We start from the raw sequence: 24745 nt of genomic DNA, 5'->3' as shown, positions 1-24745 counted from the left end.
CTGACAGAAAGAGGAGCTGGATATTGGTGGGTCTCAACTTTCCATCCTAACTATGTAGGAAACTGACATCACAATTATCCCCCACCACCACCACCAAAAAATTTCTCACATGCAAATTTTCTCCTTCCTCAATTATTTACTTTAATTTCATCTTGCTTCTCATATAGCTAGTGGTGTAAATGATCTATATTTGTATCTTCTTGGTATAGTAGTAGTCTTAAAACACTGGCCTAGATGGGTAAGGATTAAGACTTCTTCCTGGAAATGAATAAAATTTGACAATTTTTAGTCTCAAATTTTCTTTAGATCTGTTAAAATTGGAACCTCACCATGAAAGGGTATGCTGATTTGAAGGCTGTTAGACAGTAAGTTTGCCACCTAATCCTCATATGCAAAAGCCTGTATTTCACTGTCTTTTAAGATATGAAACCACAACACCAGAAGTATCCAACTGCCCAACTCATTTAAATAAGCTATTGCTTTTCTTAAAAACTCACTTTTCTTCTTCTCGCTTGATTACTTCAGCACCGTGTTCTCAAATCTAAACTTTTTCAAAACTGAGCCCAATGGAAATCACACCCCCAATCTGGGAAATTTTTTTTAATATTTATTTATTTTTTTAGTTCTTGGCAGACACAACATCTTTGCTGGTATATGGTGCTGAGGATCGAACCCAGGCCGCACGCATGCCACACGAGCGCGCTACCGACTGAGCCACATTCCCAGCCCCCAATCTGGGAAATTAAAACTTGAGCAAAGAACTGTAACATCAGAACATTTTCAAGGACATCTTCAAACCTTTCTAGGGAGAATAGAAGTCAAGAGATGGCACAGGAATATTATCATGTACTGTTTGTGTTTTGATATGTGATTCTGATATATTCTGGCTAAGAATGACAAAGATTAAGTGCATGAAAATCAACTTAAGCAGTTTTTTTTCTTTTCCTAGAAATATAGACAGTCCCAGTTGTAAAGCAAAAATACACAAAAGTCAAATCTTGACTGGTCAAATCTACACGAGGGTAAGTAGGGTAAGGGTGGAGTCTATTTCCACAAGATGGCAAAGAGATTAGGAGCAGAAACAGAATGAAATTGAATCGTTTACGAATTTAAGTTAAATTCAGTATTTGCATGTATAGAATTTATTTACAAAAAGATAGTTATGTGCCTAAAACTTTCAATGGCAACAAGTTACAACAGTAACTTTAGAACAGAGTTCACTTGAAAACACTGGGGGAATGAGTGGCCTCCAATATTAACAGCTGAAATTTACACTTGGCCTCCAGCTAGAAAATGCCATTTCAGCATTTCTGTATTTTTAATGATAAACATAATGAAGATAATTTTCACATTTCTAGAAAGGTAACACGTTCAACTTAGCTTGGGCCAATGCTGACTCTCAGAACAGAACTACACCCACAAGCTTCAAAATTACTTCCTGTTTCATTCAGATTTTTATTGTGAGAGCTGTCATCCTGCTACTGACCTCTTTCAACCTGGTTGAGAGTAAGAGATCAGCGGATTACCGCGCGCTAGGTAGTGTAGCTGTACGCCATATTGTGTTTTTCGCTAATGTTTATAGTTTGTGTGTGTGCCTAGCATATGCTTCTGCAAGTGTGTTTATCAATAGAACTTTTAGAAAATTCCTGCCTCCTGCCTCTCTAGCATCCTTAAAAAAGGGTAACGGCTTCGCGATTGGGGAAGGACCTGAAGAGCCACACAGACAGGAATGCATTAAACAATGTAAGGGAGCGCACAGAAACTTTCAAAAGCCTTCAAACCGTTTTATCTCAGATATCAAAAAGCGTCAACGTCTTTTAATGTTTCCAAAGTGGCCCAAAGAAGGAGAAAAAGGAAAGATGGGTCTCCCTTTCCCAAGCCCCCTCCACTCTCTAGTCCTGGAAGCGAAGCAGGCGAGGGCCGGTAGCTCCGGCGTCTGGAGAGGCGTCCAGCCGCTCTGGGGCCAGGACACCTCCCGCCCCCCAGTTCTCTGAAGACGCTCCAGAGACCGCGAGAGCCACGGCAAGCGGGGGAGGGCGAGGAGGGAGGGGACGGAAGACAAGCGGGCGCCTCTAGCAGCTCCGGAGCCCTGGCTAGTCCCCCTCAGCTCCTCTTCTTGGAAGCGGCAGCTCCAGGCGCAGGGAGTAAAGAGAAGAAGGCAGAAGACACGTTTCCAGATGCGGGACGCCCCGCCCGCTCCAGGCACCCAGAGACCCTCCCCGCCGGGTCGGGTGAGGCCGCAGCTGGGCGCGAGGAGGGGCGTCCGGAGGAGGGGGCGCGCTCGGGGCGGGGCGCGGGACGCGCGCTGGGCCGGCGGACGGCCCGCAGGCTCGCTGCTCCGTAACTCGCTCCCCCCAGCCCCACCCCGCTCCCTGCCTTCTCAGTTCCGCCGCCCCCCACTCCAGCGCCTAACAGACGCCTGGCCCCCCTCGGCACGCACACACCCATCTCTCCCCCCGGCCCCACAACAAATTAGAGTTTTTGGCGTTACCTCCTTGCGCTCTTTAATCTTCTTTCCTCAACTCCTAAACTTCCCCCCGCCCCTACTTCTTCGGCAGAAGGCCCACATTGGGCGCCTCATGCCGCGAACCTCTAGCTTTCACCACTATTTGGTTGCGCTCATGCCACTCTTAGCTTCAGTGAGCCAATAAGAATAGGACGCCCCTCGTGAGGTTGCCGCCCATAAACAAAATGCACTCTTCCTCCTCCCCTTTCTGTCCCCGCCCCCAACTACCCCTTCCCTCATCTCTACCTTGTTCGATTGGGCTAGGAGAGACCCAATCCGCTATCTTAAACATCCATTGGGGAGCGGAAACTTCGCTCAAAGTATTGTTAGTAGACGATTGGCAGACAGTCCTCCCACTCCCTCCCCGGCTCTGCCGCACCTTCGCCCACTCTGGAGAGGTCAGTCGCATCTCGTCGTTCAGTGATCCGACAGATGGAAAACTATTGGTCGACAGAGCCCGTCAGACGGGACTGGAGTGAACCCTGATTGGTCAACACTGACACAATCAAGTTTGGTTGTTTACTCCTCCGCCCCGCCCCATTTTCTCCACGCCCCCACCCCCTCCCAACTGCTTTTACTTTCTACGCATTTCTATTTCCTCCTTTATTTATTTATTTGTGATAAACTTAAATGACCCGAGGATGGAGGCGGGACTCGAGGAGAGGCCCGAAGATGACGAATGACGGCCTGGGGCCAATTGTCGAGGGGACTGCGGGGTGAGGGGCAGCGGCGGTGGCCAGTGAGAGGCAGGTGTCTGGAGCGCTTTAGGCCTACGGAGCCGGGATGCCCCGGCGGAGGCGGCGGTTACCCGCTGTCTGGCGCGGCGAGACGCGCCGAGGGGGGAGCCGCGGGAGGGTTGGAGATTGGAGGGGATGTCGCTGTCGCAGACGGCTGAGGCAGCAGGATGGAATCCTGATCCTGAGTGGTGGAAGGGAAAGCAAGCTAGAGGGTCTGGCGTGGTGGCAGCATTACAAGGCCACACTGGGTCATCTGGATTCTTGAGAAATGGGTACGGGTTGCCAAGGCAGGTCACCAGAGGCCGCCTTAAGCAACAGCAACGCCAGGGCTCAAAGGGAGAATTTGTTTAGAAAAATACTATGTAAAACACTTTCGAATTAGCCACCCTTAATATAAATGAGGATTTATCATCCTACCGGAAAAAGCAGATTATGTTTCTTATTACCAAACGCGTGAAGTTCCAAAGACCCAACTAAAGCCCACAAAATTCAGTAACCTGAGAGCTACAAGGAACAAATAAAGCGGACACGAAAAATTAAATGCAGTTCAGATGCTTCAATAAAACCCTCATTCTCTATGACTTGTCACTCAACATAACACTCCCCAGAGCCATATTCTTACAAATATTGCTCCAGTACTCAGGCATTGGGGTGAACAAATGAGTCTCAAGGCCAACAGGAAGGCCTGGATAGGTTAAAAAAAAAGTTTTTCTTCTTGAAAGGACTAAGATGGAAAAAATAATTGCCCTTCAGTTTATAAAGGAAAATAATTCCTGCCAAAATAAGAAGTTGAAATGTTTAGGGAACTTAAATAGTAATCTATCACAAAAAAATAAAAATAAGAGACTTTATCAAAAATACAATGCATAAAGAATGTACTGTATTTTCAATTTGAAAATGACATTGTTTATAAGACATGAATCTGATATACAGTTTCTAATAGACTTTAATTTAAAGTCTTGTGGATTTTAATTTATATTTCCTTGGCACGTGCAGCCTGCTTTCCACACTAGATGCCTTACTTTGACTAGATAGAAGTCTTTGGCAGAATCTAAGCAAAATAGGTTAGTCCTAATGAAAAAAAAAAGCGTAAAGCCTTGACCTCATTAAACTTTAAAGCTACCTTAAGGATGATATGTAAGAGACGTTCAGAATTAAGAAAACTATTGAATCAGGTATCTAAACACCAGTAAGGTGTACAAATTGCTATAAACATGGAAGCGGAAACATTTTTAAATTTATACATGAATCTTATGTAAAGTGATGTAGCGACAACTAATAAGTATTCCATACAGATCAACTTCACATAAGAAAAATAGTACAGGTTAACAGTGTTCCAATAGTTAATCACATATATTCTCCAACAAGCAGTGGCCACTCGAAATAAAGATGTTGTGTCCACCGAAAACTAAAAAATAAACACTAAAAAAAATTACTTCTTAACACTTAACTCTTTCAACACATTTTTAAAGATACATTTCCGCAAATTGATATAAATGTTGTTGGGGTTATAAGGCATTAGTAGTAAAGTGAGGTCTTGGGTTTAACTGCCCCTATTTAAGAGTTGTTATGCTCTATTCTGCCAGTATTAGAATGCTTAAGTCACTAAGGAATGCCTCAGTCTTCATATTTACATTACACCCTACATATCTTCACTACCTTACCACTCCCCCCTATACAAACACTCCAAAAGATGTAGCAAGAATTTCATAATTATGATAGAAAGCAAGAGATTTTTTTTGGTTAGCAATTAACAGAACTGAGGAAAAAGAATAAGAACAGCATGATAAGAAAGTATGGGAGGACAATGGGAAAAGCAAGATAGAAAAGGAAAATAAGAGCAGTCATTGCTTAGAATAGGATTTTATGAAAAACTTCTGTTCTATAACGTGCTTTCAGAAATTTAAAGGATAATCTTCCTACTTACAAATGAGGACACTTAGACTTTGAATATACTGCATCACAAGTGACAGACTTGTGTTCGAACTCAAGTCTGCCTGCCTCCTTCCTTTATACTATACCCATTCATTCAACAAATATTATGTGTATATTTTTCACAACAAATATATTTGATGGACATTTAAAATCAGTAGGTTCTTAGAAACTAAACAACCAAAAAGATTTGACAATTTTCCTCCAAAAAGTTCTCTGTTTTCTGAGAGATAAATAAAGGAATAACTTACTATGTCGAGTATACATGTGTCATGTACAGTATTAGAATACAAGAGAAAGAATGCCTAACTCCTAAGAAATTGGGAATATTTATAACACAGTGAAATTATCACTATACAGAAATAAAAAGTTAATCAAATCAGATTCTGCTCTCAAGGAGCTTAGATTCTAATAAGGGAACTAATTATATAATGACCATATATAACTATATTACATATATTTATATATATAGAGAGAAGTAACTTTTGGTTTTTAGAGACTGTTTTTAGAGATCCATTAGAGAGCTTACCACTTTGCCTCACACAATCACGTGCAATATATATCACTTTATATTTTTAGCCATTTGAAAACTGATACTATTTTTCTATAAATGAACTCCCTAATAACTTGGGAAAATAATAACTAGTGAAAGAATGTTAAAATAAAATCTCTTTTATAGTGAAATAAGTTGAGTTAGACACCAAAATTTGTCAGGATAATATGCAAAGAATTAAGGTTAAACAATTTACATTCAAAGCAACTTGGGATTTTTGTAAATCCACATGTAACCCAGATGAGAGGCAAGTTATTGTGTCTCTGAAAACTTTATATAAAATTTGCCTTTAACCTCCAAATTTACAGTATAGTAGAATTCTGAACCCCTTTATAATATTTCACTGGGATTGCAAATCCTTGTTTTCCTGCTATGCATATAGACTCTCCATTGCCTATTCTGTTCTATACTAAGCTTTGATTGGAATAAGAAACTCAAACCAGAACCATAAGAAGTTTTCCCAAAACATCACTCACTTAATGAGAATATAAGAGTTTTAACTAAAGAATATAAGACTAGAGAAATAGTTGGAAAAAGGGGAAAGAGGAAATCTATTAATGGTGTAATTAACTGATTACTGAATGTAACACAGGAACACAAGAGAAACCAGAAAGAAGCTCATGCAAAAAAATTTAATTTGAGATTGGCAATGCAGATTATGGGGAAAGGGGAATACTCAGTAAATGATATTAAGGAAATAGGGGGGGAAGAAAATGGATTTCTTTTTTTTTTTATGCCCAATACACCAAGTCAGAAAGCTACTTATTCACAAACAGATGCTAATCACACAAGCACACTAGAGTATACAGTACAAATTAGTCATATAAATTTAAGTGGTAGTAGAACCATTTTGAGTCACATTATTTTAATGTCCATGAGACTCCTTCCAGGGTCAGAAGGAGTGGGCACCCTGAGTTCCCGCTCCTCAGTGCTCTGCGTGCTGACATAGTCTTATAGAAGTACCTGCACCTCTGCCCCGCTGGCTCATCTTGGTGGCCTTGCCCTGGAAGCGGCCTTTCTTCCCTGCTCTTTTTGCCTTCCAGGACCTCAGCCACCCTGGACCTCAGGTTTCCACAGCCTCCGCTGGCCCTGCCAGTAAGAAGAGCCCAGCACCTTTCTCGTCTCCCACAGTTAGGAAGAGGAGGGTCTCCTCTGACCCAATTTCACTGGCAATGATATTCATGAACTCTGAATCTCCCTCCTTCCTGTATTGTATGACCGCACCTCCCTAGTCTGGGCTATTCCTGAGACAGTGAACAATGTGCACAGCCAGGTCTCTGAGCAGATTCAGGTTATTTTTCTGCAAGAATTTGGAGTAGTTCTGGAGCTTTTTCACTGCTTCCACATGATCTTATGTTCCACACTTAAGCAGAGTGGTCAGTGCATTTTCAGTTCCGTGACTTCTCTCCATTCACTTGAGCACCTGGTTCCCAGCCAGAAATATCAGGTTGGTTTTATTCTTTTTCCCCTTCTCAGTAACCAGAATCTTTATGATCTGAAGGTAACTGAGATTGTTTACATGAGTCCCACAGCACCTGTTAGAATCAACACCCTCAATGGTAACATCTTGAATGGGTCCAGCATGATCATCTGGTAATCCTGAGCCTCTCACCTTCTCCACCTCAGGATCATCCAGGCTCAGTTCTTGAACACTCACAGGCAACTGATCTCTGATTTTTTCATTGACACTCTGCTCAATGGTAGCTACTTGTTCTGCAGTCACAAAGGGGCTGTCCAGCTCAATTACACTCCAGAGTCTCCCTAACTCCCATGATGTTGTCTTCAACCCAAATAGACTATCAGCCACTGCTGTGATGAGATGCTGCCCTGAATGCTACTGCATGTGATCAAACCTCCGCTCCCAGTCAACCTGGACCTGAAACTGGCTCCCAGGGGCCAGAGATGTCCCTGTGAAATGATCAGCCTGGGCTCCCCGGCAGGTCACTCTCAGTACAGAGATGTCATTGATTGTGCCATGGTCATTAGGTTGTCCCCTGCCCTTAGGGAAAAGTAGCATGTCTTCCAACACCACATGGAAACCGCTCAGCCCTTCTTTCTTGCCATTGCTCCCATGGGTCTGCATCTCAGCTGGCTAACAGGAGACCATGTGTTGAAGAACTCCTGTGCATAGCTGTCCCGCTGATACAGGAATGCCATTCAAGAAAATGGATTTCTACACAGTACACAAACATTTACTTCAGGTATTTTATGAACTACATTTTGTCCTCAAAATGCAAACATGAGGTGAGCACTATGATTGGTGGTTTTGTTTGAATTACACAACTGGATTTAGGGAGGAAGAGCAGTCCCCAATAGGAGCTCAAGACAAAAACAGTAGATGTCCAACATCATGAAAAACCCAGGAAACTTCTTGAATCCCTAGGCCCAGTTGTACCTAAACCCAACTAAATCATTCTTAGTGCATGAGCCACTGATTTTAATTGGTTAAGATAGCTTGAATTAAATACGTGTGCACTTGGAACTTGGTATTTATAGATCGTAGGTGATGTTCATAATTTTGTTTACATAGATCCACAGAATTTTATAATTATTATGAGAAGTGATTTTCAGTTTCTTTTCACAATTGTAAGAAGGGATTTTTTCCTATTTTCTAGTTATTATTTCTCATGTGTAAGCAAACTACTTGTTTTCACATGTTGACTTTGTATCTGTATATCTTGGTGAACTCTATTATTACTAACCATTTATTAGTTAATTTTCTTATATTGACATTCATGTCATCTTCCAATACTGAGGATTTTTTCCCTCTTTTTAGTGTTTGTAACCATGGTTTATTTTTTAAATGATTTGCCCTTTCATTCATATATATATATTTGTAGATGGATGCCACACGTTTATTTATTTTTTTAAGATTCTCTTTTTCTTGATAATATTTATTTATTTTTAATATAATATGTTATATATGACAGCAGAATGCATTACAATTCATATTACCCATATAGAACACAATTTTTCATCTCTGATTGTACACAAAGTATAGTCACACCATTTTTGTGTTTATACATGTAATTAGGGTAATAATGTCTATCTCATTCCACCATCTTTTCTAACCCCATGTCCCCTCCCTCATGTTCCCACACCTTTGCCCTATCTAGAGTTCACCTAATCCTTCCATGCTTCATCACACCAACCCCATTATGAATTAGCATCCTTATATCAGAGAAAACATTTGGCATTTGGTTTTTTGGGATTGGCTAATTAGCATTATATTCTCTAACTCCAGAATTAGCATTATCTTCTCTAATTCCATCCATTTACCTGGAAATGCCATATTTTTATTCTCTTTTGATGCTGAGTAATATTCCGTTGTGTATATGTACAACATTTTCTTTATCCATTCATCTACTGAAGGACATCCAGGTTGGTTGCACAATTTAACTACAGTGAATTGTGCTGCTATAAACATTGATGTGACTGTGTTCCTGTAGTATGCTGTTTTTAAGTCTTTTGGTTATAGACTGAGAAGAAGGGATAGCTGGGTCAAATGATGACTCCATTCCCAGCATTCTAAGGAATCTCTATACCACTTTCTATATTGACTCACCAATTTGCAGTCCCACCAGCAATGTATAAGTGTGCCTTTTCTCCATATCCTCACCAACACTTATTGTTGTTTGTTTTCTTGATAACTGCCATTCTTACTGGAGTGAGATAAAATCTTAGAGTAGTTTTGATTTGCATTTCTCTAATTGCTAGAGATGTTAAGAAATTTCATATATTTGTTGATTAATTGTATATCTTCTTCTGAGAAGTGTCTGTTCAGTTCCTTGGCCCATTTATTGATTGGGTTATTTGTTTTTTTAGCTATTTAGATCTTTTTTAGTTCTTTATATATCCTATTGATTAGTGCTCTATCTGATGTGTGAGAGGTAAAGATTTGCGCCCAAGATGTAGGCTCTCTATTCACCTCACAGATTGTTTCTTTTGCTGAGAAAAAGCCTTTTAGATTGAATCTATCCCATTTATTGATTCTTTATATTTTAATTCTTGTGCTATATGGGTCTTATTGAGGAAGTCGAGGCCTAATTCAACATGATGGAGATTTGGGCCTACTTTTTCTTCTATTAGACACAGTGTCTCTGGTTTAATACCTAGGTCCTTGATCCACATTGAGTTGAGTTTTGTGCAAGATGAGAGATACTGATTTAATTTCATTTTGTTGCACATGGCTTTCCAGTTTTCCCAGCACCATTTGTTGAAGAGACTATCTTTCTCCAGTGTATGTTTTTGGCAACTTTGTCTAACATAAGATAACAATAATTATGTAGGTTACCACTCTGTTTTTGTTACTATTGCTCTGTAGCATAGTTTAAGGTCTGCACCTGCTTTACTCTTCTTGCTAAGGATTGCTTTAGCTATTCTGGATCTCTTATTTTTTCAGGTGAATTTCATGACTGCTTTTTCTATAAGGAATGTCATTGGGATTTTGATTAGAATTGCTTTAAATTTGTATAGTGCTTTTGGTAGTATGGTCATTTTGACAATAATAATTCTGCCTATCCAAGAACAAGGTAGATCTTTCCATCTTCTAAAGTCTTCTTCAATTTCTTTCTTTAGCATTCTGTAGTTTTCACTGTAGAGGTCTTTTACCTCTTTTGTTAATACCCAAGTATTTTTTTTTTTGAGGCTACTGTAAATAGAGTAGAGGAAAGAAATTAAAGGGATACAGATTGGAAAACAAGAACTCAAATTAGCACTATTAGCTAACAATATGATTCTATACCTAAAAGACCCAAAAAATTCCACCAGAAAACTTCTAGAACTAGTAAATGAATTCAGCAAAGTAGCAGGATACAAAATCAATACCCATAAATCAAAGGCATTTCTGTATATCAGTGACAAGTCATCTGAAAGGGAAATGAGGAAAACAATACGTTTATTTATTTATTTGTATGTGGTGCTGAGGATCAAACCCAGTGCCTCACACATGCTAGGCAACTGCTCTACCACTCAGCTACAATTTTTGACATTGCCCCTCTAAGTATCTTCCTTGCTGAAGATTTTCTTAAAGGTGATACATATAGCTTGCAAAGTTCTCAAATTTAAACTTTACTAATGATTATACTTTCATATATACCTTTTCTAAATGTATAATCACTATATTTTTTCTGTTAACATATTGTTATAATGATAAATTTACTGATGTTCAAACTTCTTGCATTGCTATATTGTTTTTTAATTTTATTGTTATTTTAATGAATATGTGTTGTTTTAGTCAGCTTTTTTATTGCTGTGACCAAAAGAACTAACAAGAACAATTTTATAGAAGGAAAAGTTTATTTTGGGGCTCATGGTTTCAGAGCTCCATTTCTCAGGGTCAAGTTGAGGCAGAACATCATGACAGAAGGGGTTGGTGAAAGAAAGCAGCTGGAAATATGGCACCAGGAAGCAGAGCTAGAGATCTGCTCAACAAGGACAAAATATAAAACCCAAAGGCACATCCCCAGGAACCCACCTCCTCTGGGAATACCCTACCTGCCTGCAGCTACCACCAATTTTATCCTATCAGGAAATTAATGCACTGATTAACTTTTTATAACATGATCATTTCATCTCTAAGCTTCCTTGCATTGTCTCACACATGAGCTTTTGAAGGAGGCCTCATATTGTAATCACAATGTGTTTACCAATATTTTTGTCTTGGAATTTTCTAACTTCATAATTGAGATCAATATTCACAGCTGGATGAACTTTATGCAACCTTCACCTTTGGGATTTGTATTAGGCTAGCTTCATAGAATTAGTTGGGTAAATTATTATTTTTTTTTTACTGTGCTCTGAAGACATTTTGTTCCATGATAGAGCTTATCTATAAAACTCTCTTGGCCTCTGTGAATTTTTTTTTCTTTTTAAGACTGAAAGTCCTGGGGTGGGAGGTGAGGGGTATGGGTTCCCTCGGTAAGAGTGCCACTAACTGACTCAAGCCTCAAGCTCATCTAGACTCAATTGAACTCAAAGTGGAACATGAGTGGATATCTACTAGCAGATATGATCTTTAAGTTAACCACATCTGCAAAGTTCCCTTTTACAATAAATACATTCACAAGTTCCAGACATTAGAATGCAGACATCTCTACAACCCAGGAACTGAACTGCTGAGTTTCTATAACTGAAGGACTTCTGAACTATTTCCCAATGTATAGACCTTTGAGGAGTTGAGATGAACAAAGCAGAGTTGGTAAATAGTATTTGTACATTACTATATGTTTTTAAGAGAACAAGCCACAGTCTTTCAAAAATCATTCAGCATGGTTCACTGTGTAAATAACTCAGTATATTAAAACTTAATTACATATCTCTTGTACACAAAAATACATGATGTTTCATCAAGAATTATAGTTAGCATTAGAGAATAGGCAATTAACTTTTTGTCTCCCTCCTTAAATCCAGAAAGCCCATTCTCAGAGAGGTATTTTATGTCTATTTGAAATTAGCAGAAAGGAGCAAAGTACCTTTGGTGACTTTTTTTTTTTTTAGGACTACAACTTCACATGACAGAGGCTGCTAACTTTATGAACTATGTTAATCAGCTTTTCATCACTGTGAACAAAACACCTGACTCATGGTTTCAAAGATTTACTCCATGGTCTACCAACTCCACTGCTCTGGGACCAAGGTAAGACAGAATATCATGATGGAAGAATTTGGCAAAAGAAAACTGTTCAGCTCATGACAGAGGGAAAGCAGAGAATAAGTGAGGTACCAGGGACACAATGTAAACCCCCCCAAACACACCCCCAGTGACCTCCTTCTTCTAGCTATGTCCCACCTTCCTATAGTTACCACCCATTTAGTCCATTTAAATTATTAATGCAGCAAATGGATTATTCAACTGATTAGGTTACAGCTCTCAAAACCTAATCACTTTGCCTCTTGCATTAATGCAGGAGCTTTTGGGGGTCAGCTCATATCAAAAAGGGATCATCCCTCTAGGTAAAGAAATGGTCTTGTCACATGACAGGGGAAAGCATGAAAGAAATGTGAAATTAGTTCAATTCTGCAAATTGTGTACCCCAAACTATTTATACAAAAAATTAATCTGTTCTGTATAGTTTACAGAGAAGATTTAAAACCTCTTAATAACACCAATGTTTTTTTTAAATCTTAGTTAAAATTTTAATTTTTTCAGATTTTTTAAATTTACCTAAATGAATGATATGCTAAATGCCAAGGACATTTAAAGTTTTAAAACAGAATGCATTCCAGAGATTCAAATTTAAATAACTATTCTCAAAAATGAAAAAAATACTAAAGCCGTAAGAAAAGAATGACAATTAACTTTTAAGGATATTTGAGGACTGGACATTTTGAAAACATAGGTAGTATAATGACTATTTTCACCTTTTGCAGAATTTAGCAAATAGTTTGTTTGAGAATATATACTATTTTTAACTTGGTTTTCTTGGCATATTTAGAGATCATATGTTTTTTCCTTTTCTTTCTTTCTTTCTTTTTTTTTTTTTTTTTTTTGTACTGGGGATTAAACTTAGGGGCACTCTACCACTGATCCACATACCTAGCCCTATTTTGTATTTTATTTAGAGACAGTGTCTCACAGAATTGCTTTTGCTGAGGCTGGCTTTGAACTCTCAATCCTCCTGCCTCAGCCCCCTGAGCCACCACACCCAGCATAGGGTTTTTTTCTTCAGGTTTAACACAATTTATTATGAAAAATTTTAATTTTGCAAGACTTCATAGGCTATATACTTTGCAAATAATATTTAAAATTGAGAAACTATAGTTCTGTCATTTTGAATGGAAAATTTTTATTGGATCTATATATATCTGTCATTTTGGCCAATACTAATAAACTCATTATGAGACAAAAGGCTAGTTTTGGTGCCCAGGAATTTAAAAGTGTCTTATGAATTGATTTAAAGACTACTACTGTTGAAAGCATGTAAGAACTAAGCTTTTGAAATAGGTGGTTATATTCGAAAGAAATCAAAATGATTTAGGTTTGGTGGATAATCAAGGGAGTGGTTCCTTACAAATAAACAGATTCAGGAGTATATAATCATCACCCTTTCTAGCTATTCTTTTTTCCAATCCTTGTACATTTTAGTGCTTACCATACCGTGTAAGAGAACATATGCCTGAAGTAAATTTGAGTTCTTCCATGGGGGGAAAGAAAACCATGGGAGATAAGGAAAGACCTTAAACCTACATTCTAATTCTAATTATGAGCAACCTGATCTAATTTTTACATAATGAATGAGTGCTTCTTTTCTTTGTTATTTGTGCTGTTTGCCCTTCATGTTCAGAGGTAATATAAATTTTGGATTTGTTGGGAGTACAGAGCATGTATCTTGAAAAGTATAATTTCATTATATTTTTACTATTTGTACTTATATATGATGATTTTAATGTGATTTTTATATGTTTTAAATGTTTGTAAGATAACACTATTTTTCCCATTCTACCTTATGATCATTAGAAGTTTCAACTCTGATGTTAAATTATGGACATATTGAACATTTTAAATATTTACCAAGAACTTATTAATATTGCTAAATATTTAGTATATAAGGACAAATTGGGCAGGGCTCCTGCCCTTATGAATCATGTAGTCTGCTTAAAGAAAGATGATAATTTTGTTAAAATCTAAGGGCCATGATTGAGGTATGTTTTGATACATTTATTGAATGCTTACCATGTGTCTATGTATACAATTCTTAAAATTACTTTACAAGTTGGTATATTTATTTTCTCCATAATGCAGTGGAGAAACTGAAACTTAGGATAAATGCATAGTGAATTCAGAGACCTTCAAGTAATTTACTATGACTGACATCTAAATTATAATAGAAGTATCTTTTGTTATAAGACAGAATTGCCTTATGATGTTTTTCCTATTGGCTGGTAGAAACACCATTAGTATGGCTACTCTCCATTTCAGTGTCTTATTTTAACCATTATACCTGTGGTCTGCTAGTGTGACTCCACTGATAAAGTGCTCTGTTCATTTGTTAAGGCCTAGAAGTAGTAGTGGTGGGAGTGTTGGGGAGATATGGGAAGGGATAAGCAAACCTCTGGAGTTGGGGATTGATAACTTCTACCCAAGCCTAATGGCTGCTATATAGTGGGTGACAAGCGATATGGAAACTGGAAAAGTTTGATTGCTCCATCTCCAATACAGAATTGTCATTTAGTCTTTGTTGTTCCATTTGTAGAACATGGGCAGAGTAGTTTAGTATAATTCTTAAGGACTGCAGGGTTTTCAGACTAGTAAATGATCAATGGCTTTAAAGTCACCAGCTATATTAGCCTATACCAAAAGAGAAGAGTTAGCCTATCCTTGAAACTTTGCAGCCAGGCATGACTTGTTCCTAGCTATGAAACCTCCTAGATAACATCTCCCAATATACATCTACTTTGTTTATATTGTCTATACCTTTGTTTAGTTTAGTCTCATTCATCAAGTCTATTAGCTAGATCTGGAAAATTTGCTGCAGCTTTTACATTAGCACTTGCTGCTTCACCTTGCACCTAATTTTTGTTATGTAAATTACTTCTTACACCTCATGAAGCAATCTCTGTTAACTTTAAACTTTTCCTTTGAATCCTCCTCACCCCTCTATCTTTATAGAATTGAAGCCAGTTAGGCCTCTTTTCTAGAATAGATTTTGGCTTAAGGGACCATTGTGGCTCTTTATTCTGTCCAGACCACTAAAGATTTCTTCATAAGGACAATTAGGTTTTTTTGTTTTCTTATCATTTGTGTGTTTACTGGAATATCACTTTTAATTTCCTTCAATAACTTTTGCATTCACAACGTGACTGTTTAGTACAAAAGACCTAGCTTTCAGGCTATCTTGGCTTTTGACATGACTTTCCCACTAAACCTAATCATTTATAGCTTTTGATTTAAAGTGAGAGATATGTGACTCTTTCATTTGAACACTTAGAGGCCATTGTAGGTTATTAACTGACCAAATTTCAATATTACTAAGTCTCTGGTAATAGGGAAGACTGAGAGATGAAGAGAGATTAGGGGGGCAGCTGGTTTGTTAAGGAATCAGAACACACACGAGTTTATTGATTAAATTCATCATCTTATATGGGTGTGGTCCAAGGTGCCTCCAAACAATCACAGTACTAACTTCAAAGATCAACAATAACAGATTACCATAACATATAATAAAAATGAAAAGGTTTGAAATATTGATAGAATTGCCAAAATATGGCATAAAGACATAAACTGAGCACATATGCTAGAAAAATGACATCAATAGACTTACACAATGCAGAACTGCCACAATTTGTAAAACAAAACAAAACCATATAATAAATAATAAATAAAATGAAGTGTGCCTATAATAAGCTTTTAAATCACATCTATAATTGTCATACTTTATGTTCTCAATGGAAATTAGTCCTGTTTACTATCATATACACATACTGAAATAATTACATTTTAGAATTTTTGAACAATAAAAGCTGAATTTTAATTTAGAGTATAAAAACTTTAGATGATATTTTCCAAAGGGCAAAAAATTTGAGATTTATAGCAACAGCCCTCCACAGAAACAAACAACATTTGCTTTTCTGTAAGTGAAAGTGCAAGGGAATAAATCACATTTGGGGAGAAACTGATAGAAAAAAGACAAGTTTCTCCCAACCTTTTCATAAAATGTAAGATTTAGCATGGTTTTCAAAGAACAGAAATACAGTGATATGTCAACTTAAATCTAATGAGAAAGAACACACAGGATAGTCTCTGGGATTAGAAAGAATACTTATGTAAGATTTTTAATTAGAAAAAATACTATGAAGCAATTTGATCTTGAATGCATTTAAAAATATACTATTACATTTCTTAAATCTTTACTAACCATTTTAAAAGTTAAGGTTGAAGCTTTAAAATTTTGTAGAAGTTTCAGATTCAAGTATAGACTTCTGGGTAAGGATCAAAGTTATGAGATATAATTTAAGAATATTGCTAAATAAAGTACTTCCAAGATAACGGCCTTTGATTTATCTTTTCTATTAAAGATTAATAGTTTGAAATGTCAAAATATCACAGACTCGAGAAAAACTTGAGCCTTGTAGTGTTACTCTGTATACTTAAATATAATGAGTCTTAGTGTTCTGTCAGAGTGTCATATGTAGATAAAGACTGAGAGATAACACCACATTTCCCATTTCACTACCCTAAATGAGTATGGGTCGTGGAGGGGAGTATATATACTGCAATATGCTTACCCAAATTTTTCTGGCTTACTGTCATGTCCCACTGTGACTCTTCATAGTTTTGTTGTTGTTGTTGTTGTTGTTGTTGTTTGTTTGCTTGATTGTTTCTACTTACAGGTATAATTTTATTTGGACAGAAACTCAGGAATGAAGCATTTTGCCAGCAGACATTGGTTTTGTGAATACATAGCTGTGGTTTAAGGAATTTCTGGCTGATTCTTCCTCTCTAGAGAAGGTAAATCAAATGCTAGAGAAAATAATAGATAAGCTGTTCTGTTCTTTTTGCTGTGTTAGAAGACATCTTGTAGAACATCCACATCTGAAATTTAAAAAAAAAGAAAAAATCATCTGTCATTTCTGAAGATAGCATATAGCAAACATATTTAGGTATAATGTAAAATTTGATTTTATAAAGAATATTGGGACTAGCATCAATTCAATTTATTATTTTCTTCCCACCACTAGATATCAATGATTTACCCATAAGTTGGCACTTTGCCTGTTGGGATAATAACCGGAAAAATAATAGGAAGAAGCAGGAAAATAATAGGAGGAAACAGAAAAAGAAGAAACTAGAAACAGTTTCTTTGGGAAGAAAACTAGTTTCTTTGGGAAGATACATAATATCTCTAGCCTTAAAGAGGGAAAAGAGCTGATAGTCTTGCTAAATAAACAGACATGCAACATACAAAAAGACACAAAAGAGCATAAAAATGGCTGCTGTTACAAGTTATTTTTATTTCCAGTCATGTAGACTCACTGGGAGTTTTCATTAGAATCTGTGTACTGTTAAGAGATGAGATCCCTTGGAGTTCCAGGATGAAGATGCATATTATGGCATTATAAAAAGATAGGAGCTGGAGGCTTTTTCTAGCAATGTAAGAACTTCCATACCAGTATTCTACCATTTTTGTGATGCAACTACTCTTTGTGTCTATTTATCTCTGTAAGTTATTATGGCAATGAGGGATTTGAACTTTCATGAATGAAAAGCAATAACCTAGTTTTAGAGAACAAGGAGAGGATAATCTAATATTAAAAGTGTTGACCTGAAAATAGCCACAAAATAGCCTTTATCTTTATACTTTAATGGCTGGGACAAATTTTTAATGTAACTCTTAATTTTGATCATCCTCCCTAAAATTAAACTGATTAAGGACTAATTTTCTGGTTATAAAGGTGATTCCAGTAGCAGATTTTTCTGAGTAGGTCTTAATATAAATATATGGTCTCAGGATGGAGATAAGAATATACTGACTATATTGCCACTTCCAATGCTCATACAAACTAGAGTAAAAGGAGGGAGAGGATCCCTAGCAAAGAGAAAGAGAAAGTATAGTTTCTTGACCTTCTAGGAAAGTTACAGATTAATTTCCTTTCCTTTCCACCACTAGAAATCAATGATTTACTCATAAGTTAGCACTTTGCCTGTTGGGATTTGTTTAAACATCTAGACAGAAGCACTTCTATTTATGTCCCTTATAAAACTTTTCAGGATAAAACTTATTTTTCCAAGTAGAACAAGGTTTTCAACCCAAGAATAAATCTACCGTGGTAAAGAAATTGGTCATGTTTTAGAAATGGGGCATAATTCTACAGACTGATGGTGGGCAGGGTTAGGGAAGATAAAATTTGGAAAAGGGGTGCTGAGCAGACCCAACCAAAAATTTTCTGTGATTCTTCTCACACAAAATATCAAGACTTTAGAGAAGTGCTTAGTTTTGACTTCCTTCCTTCCAACTCTGAATTGTCATTATGATTAGCCCAAAGTTCTCTAGATTTAATAATAAAAGTTTACAAAGAATCCTAGACTGTAAAGGTTGGATCTTTAAATTGGTTGTAGTTGTAGAATCCCCCCTCATACACACTACAGAAAACTAGTATATACTTGGTAGGCAAGATTCTGTATCATTCCTCATCATTTCTTCAAGGGAGATAGGACTTCTAATATAAGGACAGGGATTATTTATCGTCCATATAGATTCCCAGTTTCTTCTTTGGTTCTTTGGTTGCCAGAGAAAACCACCATCTATTACAGAAGAAAATAACTAAAACCAAACATTAAAGCCCTTTGGGGACTTTAATTCCTCAATTATATGTCTGCTTATTCATACTTATGAGAATATATAAAAGTAATGTTAAAAATAACCAATACTTAATCAAGTACTTATTATGTGCCAGATATGTTCTAAACCATGGGTGACAAACTATTTAGAGGCTTGGGTCAATTCCATCTTACCACCTGTTTTTGTAAATAAAATTTTATTGGAACATGACTACTCCCATTTGTTTCCATATTTTGTGTGAATACTTTTGTACTAAGACAACAGAACTGAGAAGTAAAAAAAAAACCCATATGAGTCACAAAGTCTAAAATATTTACTCTCTGGCCCTTTATAGAAAATGTTTGCTGATCACTGTTCTGAGCACACAATATGTATAACAACAATTATACAAAGTAGGTGATATTTTTCCCACTGCTATTTTACATATGAAGCTGAACAAACATAAGAGTTTTAAAATTTCCTTAAATTCACACAGCTATTGAGCATTAGAGGGCTAGTCTTACATCTTCTCTCAAAATTTTAAAATATTAGTCAAAGATAGTATACATCAAGACTCTGGTAATAATAGGAAATATTAATAAAGAATAAATATGAAGGCTGAGATGCTATATCATTTTGATCTAGAATGTCTCCCAAGGTCCATATGGTAAAGGATTAGTTCCAAGAAAAGGTGCTATTAGAAGGTGATAGAACCTATAAGAGGTAGGGTCAAATGGAAGATCTTCAAGTTATTGGTGTGTGTGCCCTTGAAGGGAATAATAAGAATCTGGCACTTTCCTTTTCTTCTTTTTCATTTCTTGTTCATGGCATGAATGGCTTTACTCCACCATGCACTTCTCACCATAATGTGCTGCTTCCCCATAGGCCCCAAAGCAATGGGGCCAAGCAATCCTAAAACCTCTGAAACTAAGCCAAAAATAAACCTTTTAAAAAAAATTGATTATTTTAGGTATTTTGTCACAGTAACAGAAATCTGACTAATGCAGTAGAATCCAGTAGTTCTCAACAAGGGGTGATTTAAAATTCCCAGGAAATATTTGACAATATTTGAAGACATTTTTGGTTGTCATAACTAGGAAAGTCAATGCTACTTGCTTCTAGTGGACAGAGGCCAGGATACTGCTTAATATACTATGATGCATAGGAAAGTCCCACTTCGATCAGGCTCCAAATTCCTTAACAGGACACCCATAGCACAAGAGTTAATAGCAAGAATCAACAAATGGGACTTACTTAAACTAAAAAGTTTTTTCACAGCAAGAGAAACAATAAGAGAAGTAAATCGGGAGCCTACATCATGGGAACAAATTTTTACCCCCCACACTTCAGATAGAGCCTTAATATCCAGAGTTTACAAAGAACTCAAAAAATTGGACAATAAGACAACAAATAACCCAATCAACAAATGGGCCAAGGACCTGAACAGACACTTCTCAGAGGAGGACATACAATCAATCAACAGATACATGAAAAAATGCTCACCATCTCTGGCAGTCAGAGAAATGCAAATCAAAACCACCCTAAGATACCATCTCACTCCAGTAAGATTGGCAGCCATTATGAAGTCAAATAATAACAAGTGCTGGCGAGGATGTGGGGAAAAGGGTACTCTAATACATTGCTGGTGGGACTGCAAATTGGTTCAGCCAATTTGGAAAGCAGTATGGAGATTCCTGGGAAAGCTAGGAATGGAACCACCATTTGACCCAGTTATTGCCCTTCTTGGGCTATTCCCTGAAGACCTTAAAAGAGCGTACTACAGGGATACAGCCACATCGATGTTCATAGCAGCACAATTCACAATAGCTAGACTGTGGAACCAACCCAGATGCCCTTCAATGGATGAATGGATTAAAAAAATGTGGCATTTATACACTATGGAGTATTACACAGCACTAAAAAATGACAAAATCATGGAATTTGCAGGGAAATGGATGGCATTAGAGCAGATTATGCTCAGTGAAGCTAGCCAATCCCTAAAAAACAAATACCAAATGTCTTCTTTGATATAATGAGAGCAACTAAGAATAGAGTAGGGAGGAAGAGCAGGAAGAAAAGATTGACATTAAACAGAGGCACGAGATGGGAGGGAAAGAGAGAGAAAAGTGGAATTGCATGGAAATGGAAAGAGACCCTCATTGTTATAAAAAACTACATAAAAGAGGTTGTGAGGGGAATTGGAAGGAAAATAAGGAGAGAAATGAATTACAGTAGATGGGATAGAAAGAAAAGATGGGGGGGAGGGGGATAGTAGAGGATAGGAAAGGTAGCAGAATACATCAGTCACTAGTATGGCATTATGTAAAAATGTGAATGTGTAACCTATGTGATTCTGCAATCTGTATTTGGGGTAAAAATGGGAGTTCATAACTCACTTGAAACTATTGTTCGAAGTATGATATGTCAAGAGCTTTGTAATGTTGTGAACAACCAATAAAAAAATAAATAAAAAAAAATAAAAAATAAAAAAAAAAGGAAAGTCCCACTTCAACAAATAATTATTTGAACAAAAATTTTAATATTATGTAAAATTTTATTCTGATCATCAGTACACTATAGGTTAGGTCCTATTTTATTATAATAAACATGGGCTCAACTCAGTTTACCTCACTTAACTGACATTTAAGTATACATAGGGAACATGTATAATTTTGGCAACTAAGGTAAAAGAATCTTTGAGAAATGGAAGGTGTTTAGAGTACAGAGTACTGGTAGAAGCATAAGTTTTAATGCTTTCTATACTAATGAAGCCAGAATTAGACCTGAAGTCAGTATAGATAGGTAAATTAAATCAGGTCAGATGAGTCAGGCCAATTTTGAGTGAGTCCTGGGAGGTTGGAGACTGTCCCCTGGGGGATTTAAATGCTAATTCTTTCAAAGCCAGTCCTCCACCCTTATCAAGAACCTCCCCCTGCTCCAACCTGTTGCTAAGGTAAGCTGTCCCAGGAATTGCCCCTCCCTACAGGAAGCTATAAGGTTGTTAATTAATGTGACCTTGGCTGCTCCATCCTGCCCTTCCCCCCTCAGCCTACCTGTTTCCCACATTTTGGCCATTGTGCTAGAATTTCCAAGGCCCAGTCAAATGCCTAATCAAGTATGCAGGAAGGAGAAAGATACAGGGTAGAGGGCAAGAGAACAAAGGAAGCCTGGGACATATGGAAATAGAAGAAGATCTTAGAAGATGGAAAAATATACCCTGTTCACTGATAGGCAGAACTAACATCATCAAAATGGCGATATTACCAAAAGTTCTCTATAGGTTTAATGCAATGCCAATCAAAATCCCAACGGTATTTCTTATAGAAATAGAGAAAGCAATCATGAAATATATATGGAAAAATAAAAGACCCAGAATAGCAAAATTAACTCTTAGCAGGACATGTGAATCATGCAGTATAGCGATACATTTCAAACTATATTACAGAGCAATAGTAACAAAAACAGCATGGTACTGGTACCAAAACAGGCAGGTGGACCAATGGTACAGAATAGAGGACACAGAGACTAATCCACAAAGTTACAACTATCTTATATTTGATAAAGGGGCTAAAAGCATGCAATGGAGGAAGGATAGCATCTTCAACAAATGGTGCTGGGAAAACTGGAAATCCATATGCAACAAAATGAAACTGAATCTCCTCCTCTCTCCATGCACAAAAGTTAACTCAAAATGGATCAAGGAGCTTGATATCAAATCAGAGACTCTGCATCTGATAGAAGAAAAAGTTGGCTCCGATCCACATATTGTGGGGTCAGGCTCCAAATTCCTTAATAGGACACCCATAGCACAAGAGTTAATAACAAGAATCAACAAATGGGACTTACTTAAATTAAAGTTTTTTCTCAGCAAAAGAAACAATAAGAGAGGTAAATAGGGAACCTACATCATGAGAATAAATTTTTACTCCTCACATTTCAGATAGAGCCCTAATATCCAGAGTATACAAGGAACTCCAAAAATTAAACAATAAGATAACAAATAACCCAATCAACAAATGGGCCAAGGACCCTAACAGACACTTCTCAGAGGAGGACATACAATCAATCAACAAGTACATGAAAAAATGCTCACCATCTCTAGCAGTCAGAGAAATGCAAATCAAAACCACCTTAAGGGGCTGGTGATGTGGCTCAAGTGGTAGCATGCTCGCCTGGCATGTGTGCAGCCCGGGTTTGATCCTCAGCACCACATACAAACAAAGATGTTGTGTCCGCCGAGAACTAAAAAATAAATATTAAAAATTCTCTCTCTCTCTCTCTCTCTCTCTCTCTCTCTCTCTCTCTCTTTCCTCTCTCACTCTCTCTTAAAAAAAAAAAAACCACCCTAAGATACCATCTCATTCCAGTAAGATTGGCAGCCATTATGAAGTCAAACAACAACAAGTGCTGGTGAGGATGTGGGGAAAAGTACTCTTGTACATTGCTGGTGGGACTGCAAATTGGTGTGGCCAATTTGGAAAGCAGTATGGAGATCCCTGGGAAAGCTGGGAATGGAACCACCATTTGACCCAGCTATTGCCCTTCTCGGACTATTCCCTGAAGACCTTAAAAAAGTGTACTAGAGGGATACTGCCACATCGATATTCATAGCAGCACAATTCACAATAGCTAGACTGTGGAACCAACCTAGATGCCCTTCAATAGATGAATGGATTAAAGAAATGTGGCATTTATACACAATGGAGTATTACGCAGCACTAAAAAATGACAAAATCATGGAATTTACAGGGAAATGGATGGCATTAGAGCAGATTATGCTAAGTGAAGCTAGCCAATCCCTAAAAAACAAATGCCAAATGTCTTCTTTGATATAATGAGAGCAACTAAGAACAGAGCAGGGAGGAAGAGCAGGAGGAAAAGATTAACATTAAACAGAGACATGAAGTGGGAGGGAAAGGGAGAGAAAAGGGAAATTGCATGGAAATGGAAGGAGACTCTCATTGTTATACAAAATTACATATAAGAGGTTGTGAGGGGAATGGGAAAAAAAACAAGGAGAGAAATGAATTACAGTAGATGGGGTAGAGAGAGAAGATGGGAGGGGAGAGGAGGGGGGATAGTAGAGGATAGGAGAGGTAGCAGAATACAACAGTTACTAATATGGCATTATGTAAAAATGTGGATGTGTAATCGATGTGATTCTGCAATCACAGAATTTGTATTTGGGGTAAAAATGGGAGTTCATAACCCACTCAAATCTAATGTATGAAATATGTCAAGAGCTTTGTAATGTTTTGAACAAGCAATAAAAAAAATTTAAAAAATAAAATAAAAAAATAAAAACGGCAGAACACCTCACTTCTTGGGATATCAGGATACCAGCTATGGCTTCCTTCTCCCTCCCAGGAGTTTATGTTACCCCTTTTTAAATAAACTCTTCTTTATATGCTTGCCTTGGCGTGCTTCTCTAATGTTCATACTTCAACATGTGAGGAAGCAGGACTCATCACCAATAACCATTGGTATCACTAATGTCCTACTGTAATTACCCAATTAGTCCCTCTCAGCTAACTACTGGTACTAATTAGTGGGTTCTCTTCCTCTATACTCCCTTATGTCACAAAACCCTTTCTTTACTCATGGATTCTGTATTAGTTTCCTCTTGTTGCTGTAACAAATTATGTTAAATTTAGTGGCTTAAAACAACACAAATTTATTCTCCTTCAGTCCTGCAGGTCATAAGTCCAAATTCAATCTCAATGGGTTAAATCAAAGTATCAACATGGCTGGCTCTTTC

The 24745-nt window shown here is 37.3% G+C and overlaps 2 protein-coding genes and 1 pseudogene across 14 annotated transcripts in view; 1 reads left to right on the top strand and 2 right to left on the bottom strand.

The window, feature by feature from the left end:
* The window catches only part of Zbtb20 (zinc finger and BTB domain containing 20), a 793227-nt gene extending 790596 nt beyond the window's left edge, over nucleotides 1-2631 (bottom strand). For 12 of the 13 annotated variants that reach the window (XM_078044182.1, XM_078044180.1, XM_078044181.1 and 9 more), the window contains exon 1: nucleotides 2492-2629. The gene's annotated coding sequence lies outside the window, so the exon portion shown is untranslated. Of the gene's footprint in view, nucleotides 1-2491 lie in introns of all 13 variants that reach the window. The other variant, XM_078044200.1, reaches the window with a different exon arrangement.
* Nucleotides 331-24394, top strand: LOC144375743 (uncharacterized). The gene is made up of 5 exons (XM_078041176.1): nucleotides 331-365; nucleotides 1987-2231; nucleotides 12227-12365; nucleotides 17080-17177; nucleotides 23338-24394. Exons 1-4 carry the CDS (start codon nucleotides 331-333, stop codon nucleotides 17141-17143), a joined length of 483 nt encoding a protein of 160 aa, XP_077897302.1. The 3' UTR covers nucleotides 17144-17177; nucleotides 23338-24394.
* On the bottom strand, nucleotides 3114-7885 carry LOC101966620 (alanyl-tRNA editing protein Aarsd1 pseudogene; annotated as a pseudogene).
* Nucleotides 24395-24745: the final 351 nt, after the last annotated feature.

This window comes from Ictidomys tridecemlineatus, chromosome 3, assembly GCF_052094955.1.
Source record: "Ictidomys tridecemlineatus isolate mIctTri1 chromosome 3, mIctTri1.hap1, whole genome shotgun sequence".
NCBI classification, from domain to species: Eukaryota; Metazoa; Chordata; class Mammalia; order Rodentia; family Sciuridae; genus Ictidomys; species Ictidomys tridecemlineatus.
This window is presented reverse-complemented; position numbering and strand designations above follow the sequence as displayed.

Excerpts from the sequence above, each read along its gene's own strand:
- LOC144375743 (XM_078041176.1), top strand. The coding sequence starts at position 331 with ATGAAAGGGTATGCTGATTTGAAGGCTGTTAGACA. Across the intron at positions 2,232-12,226 it reads GACCCTCCCCGCCGGGTCGG|GACTACAACTTCACATGACA; the intron begins GTGAGGCCGCAG and ends TTTTTTTTTTAG. Across the intron at positions 12,366-17,079 it reads TCCACTGCTCTGGGACCAAG|AAACTCAGGAATGAAGCATT; the intron begins GTAAGACAGAAT and ends TTATTTGGACAG.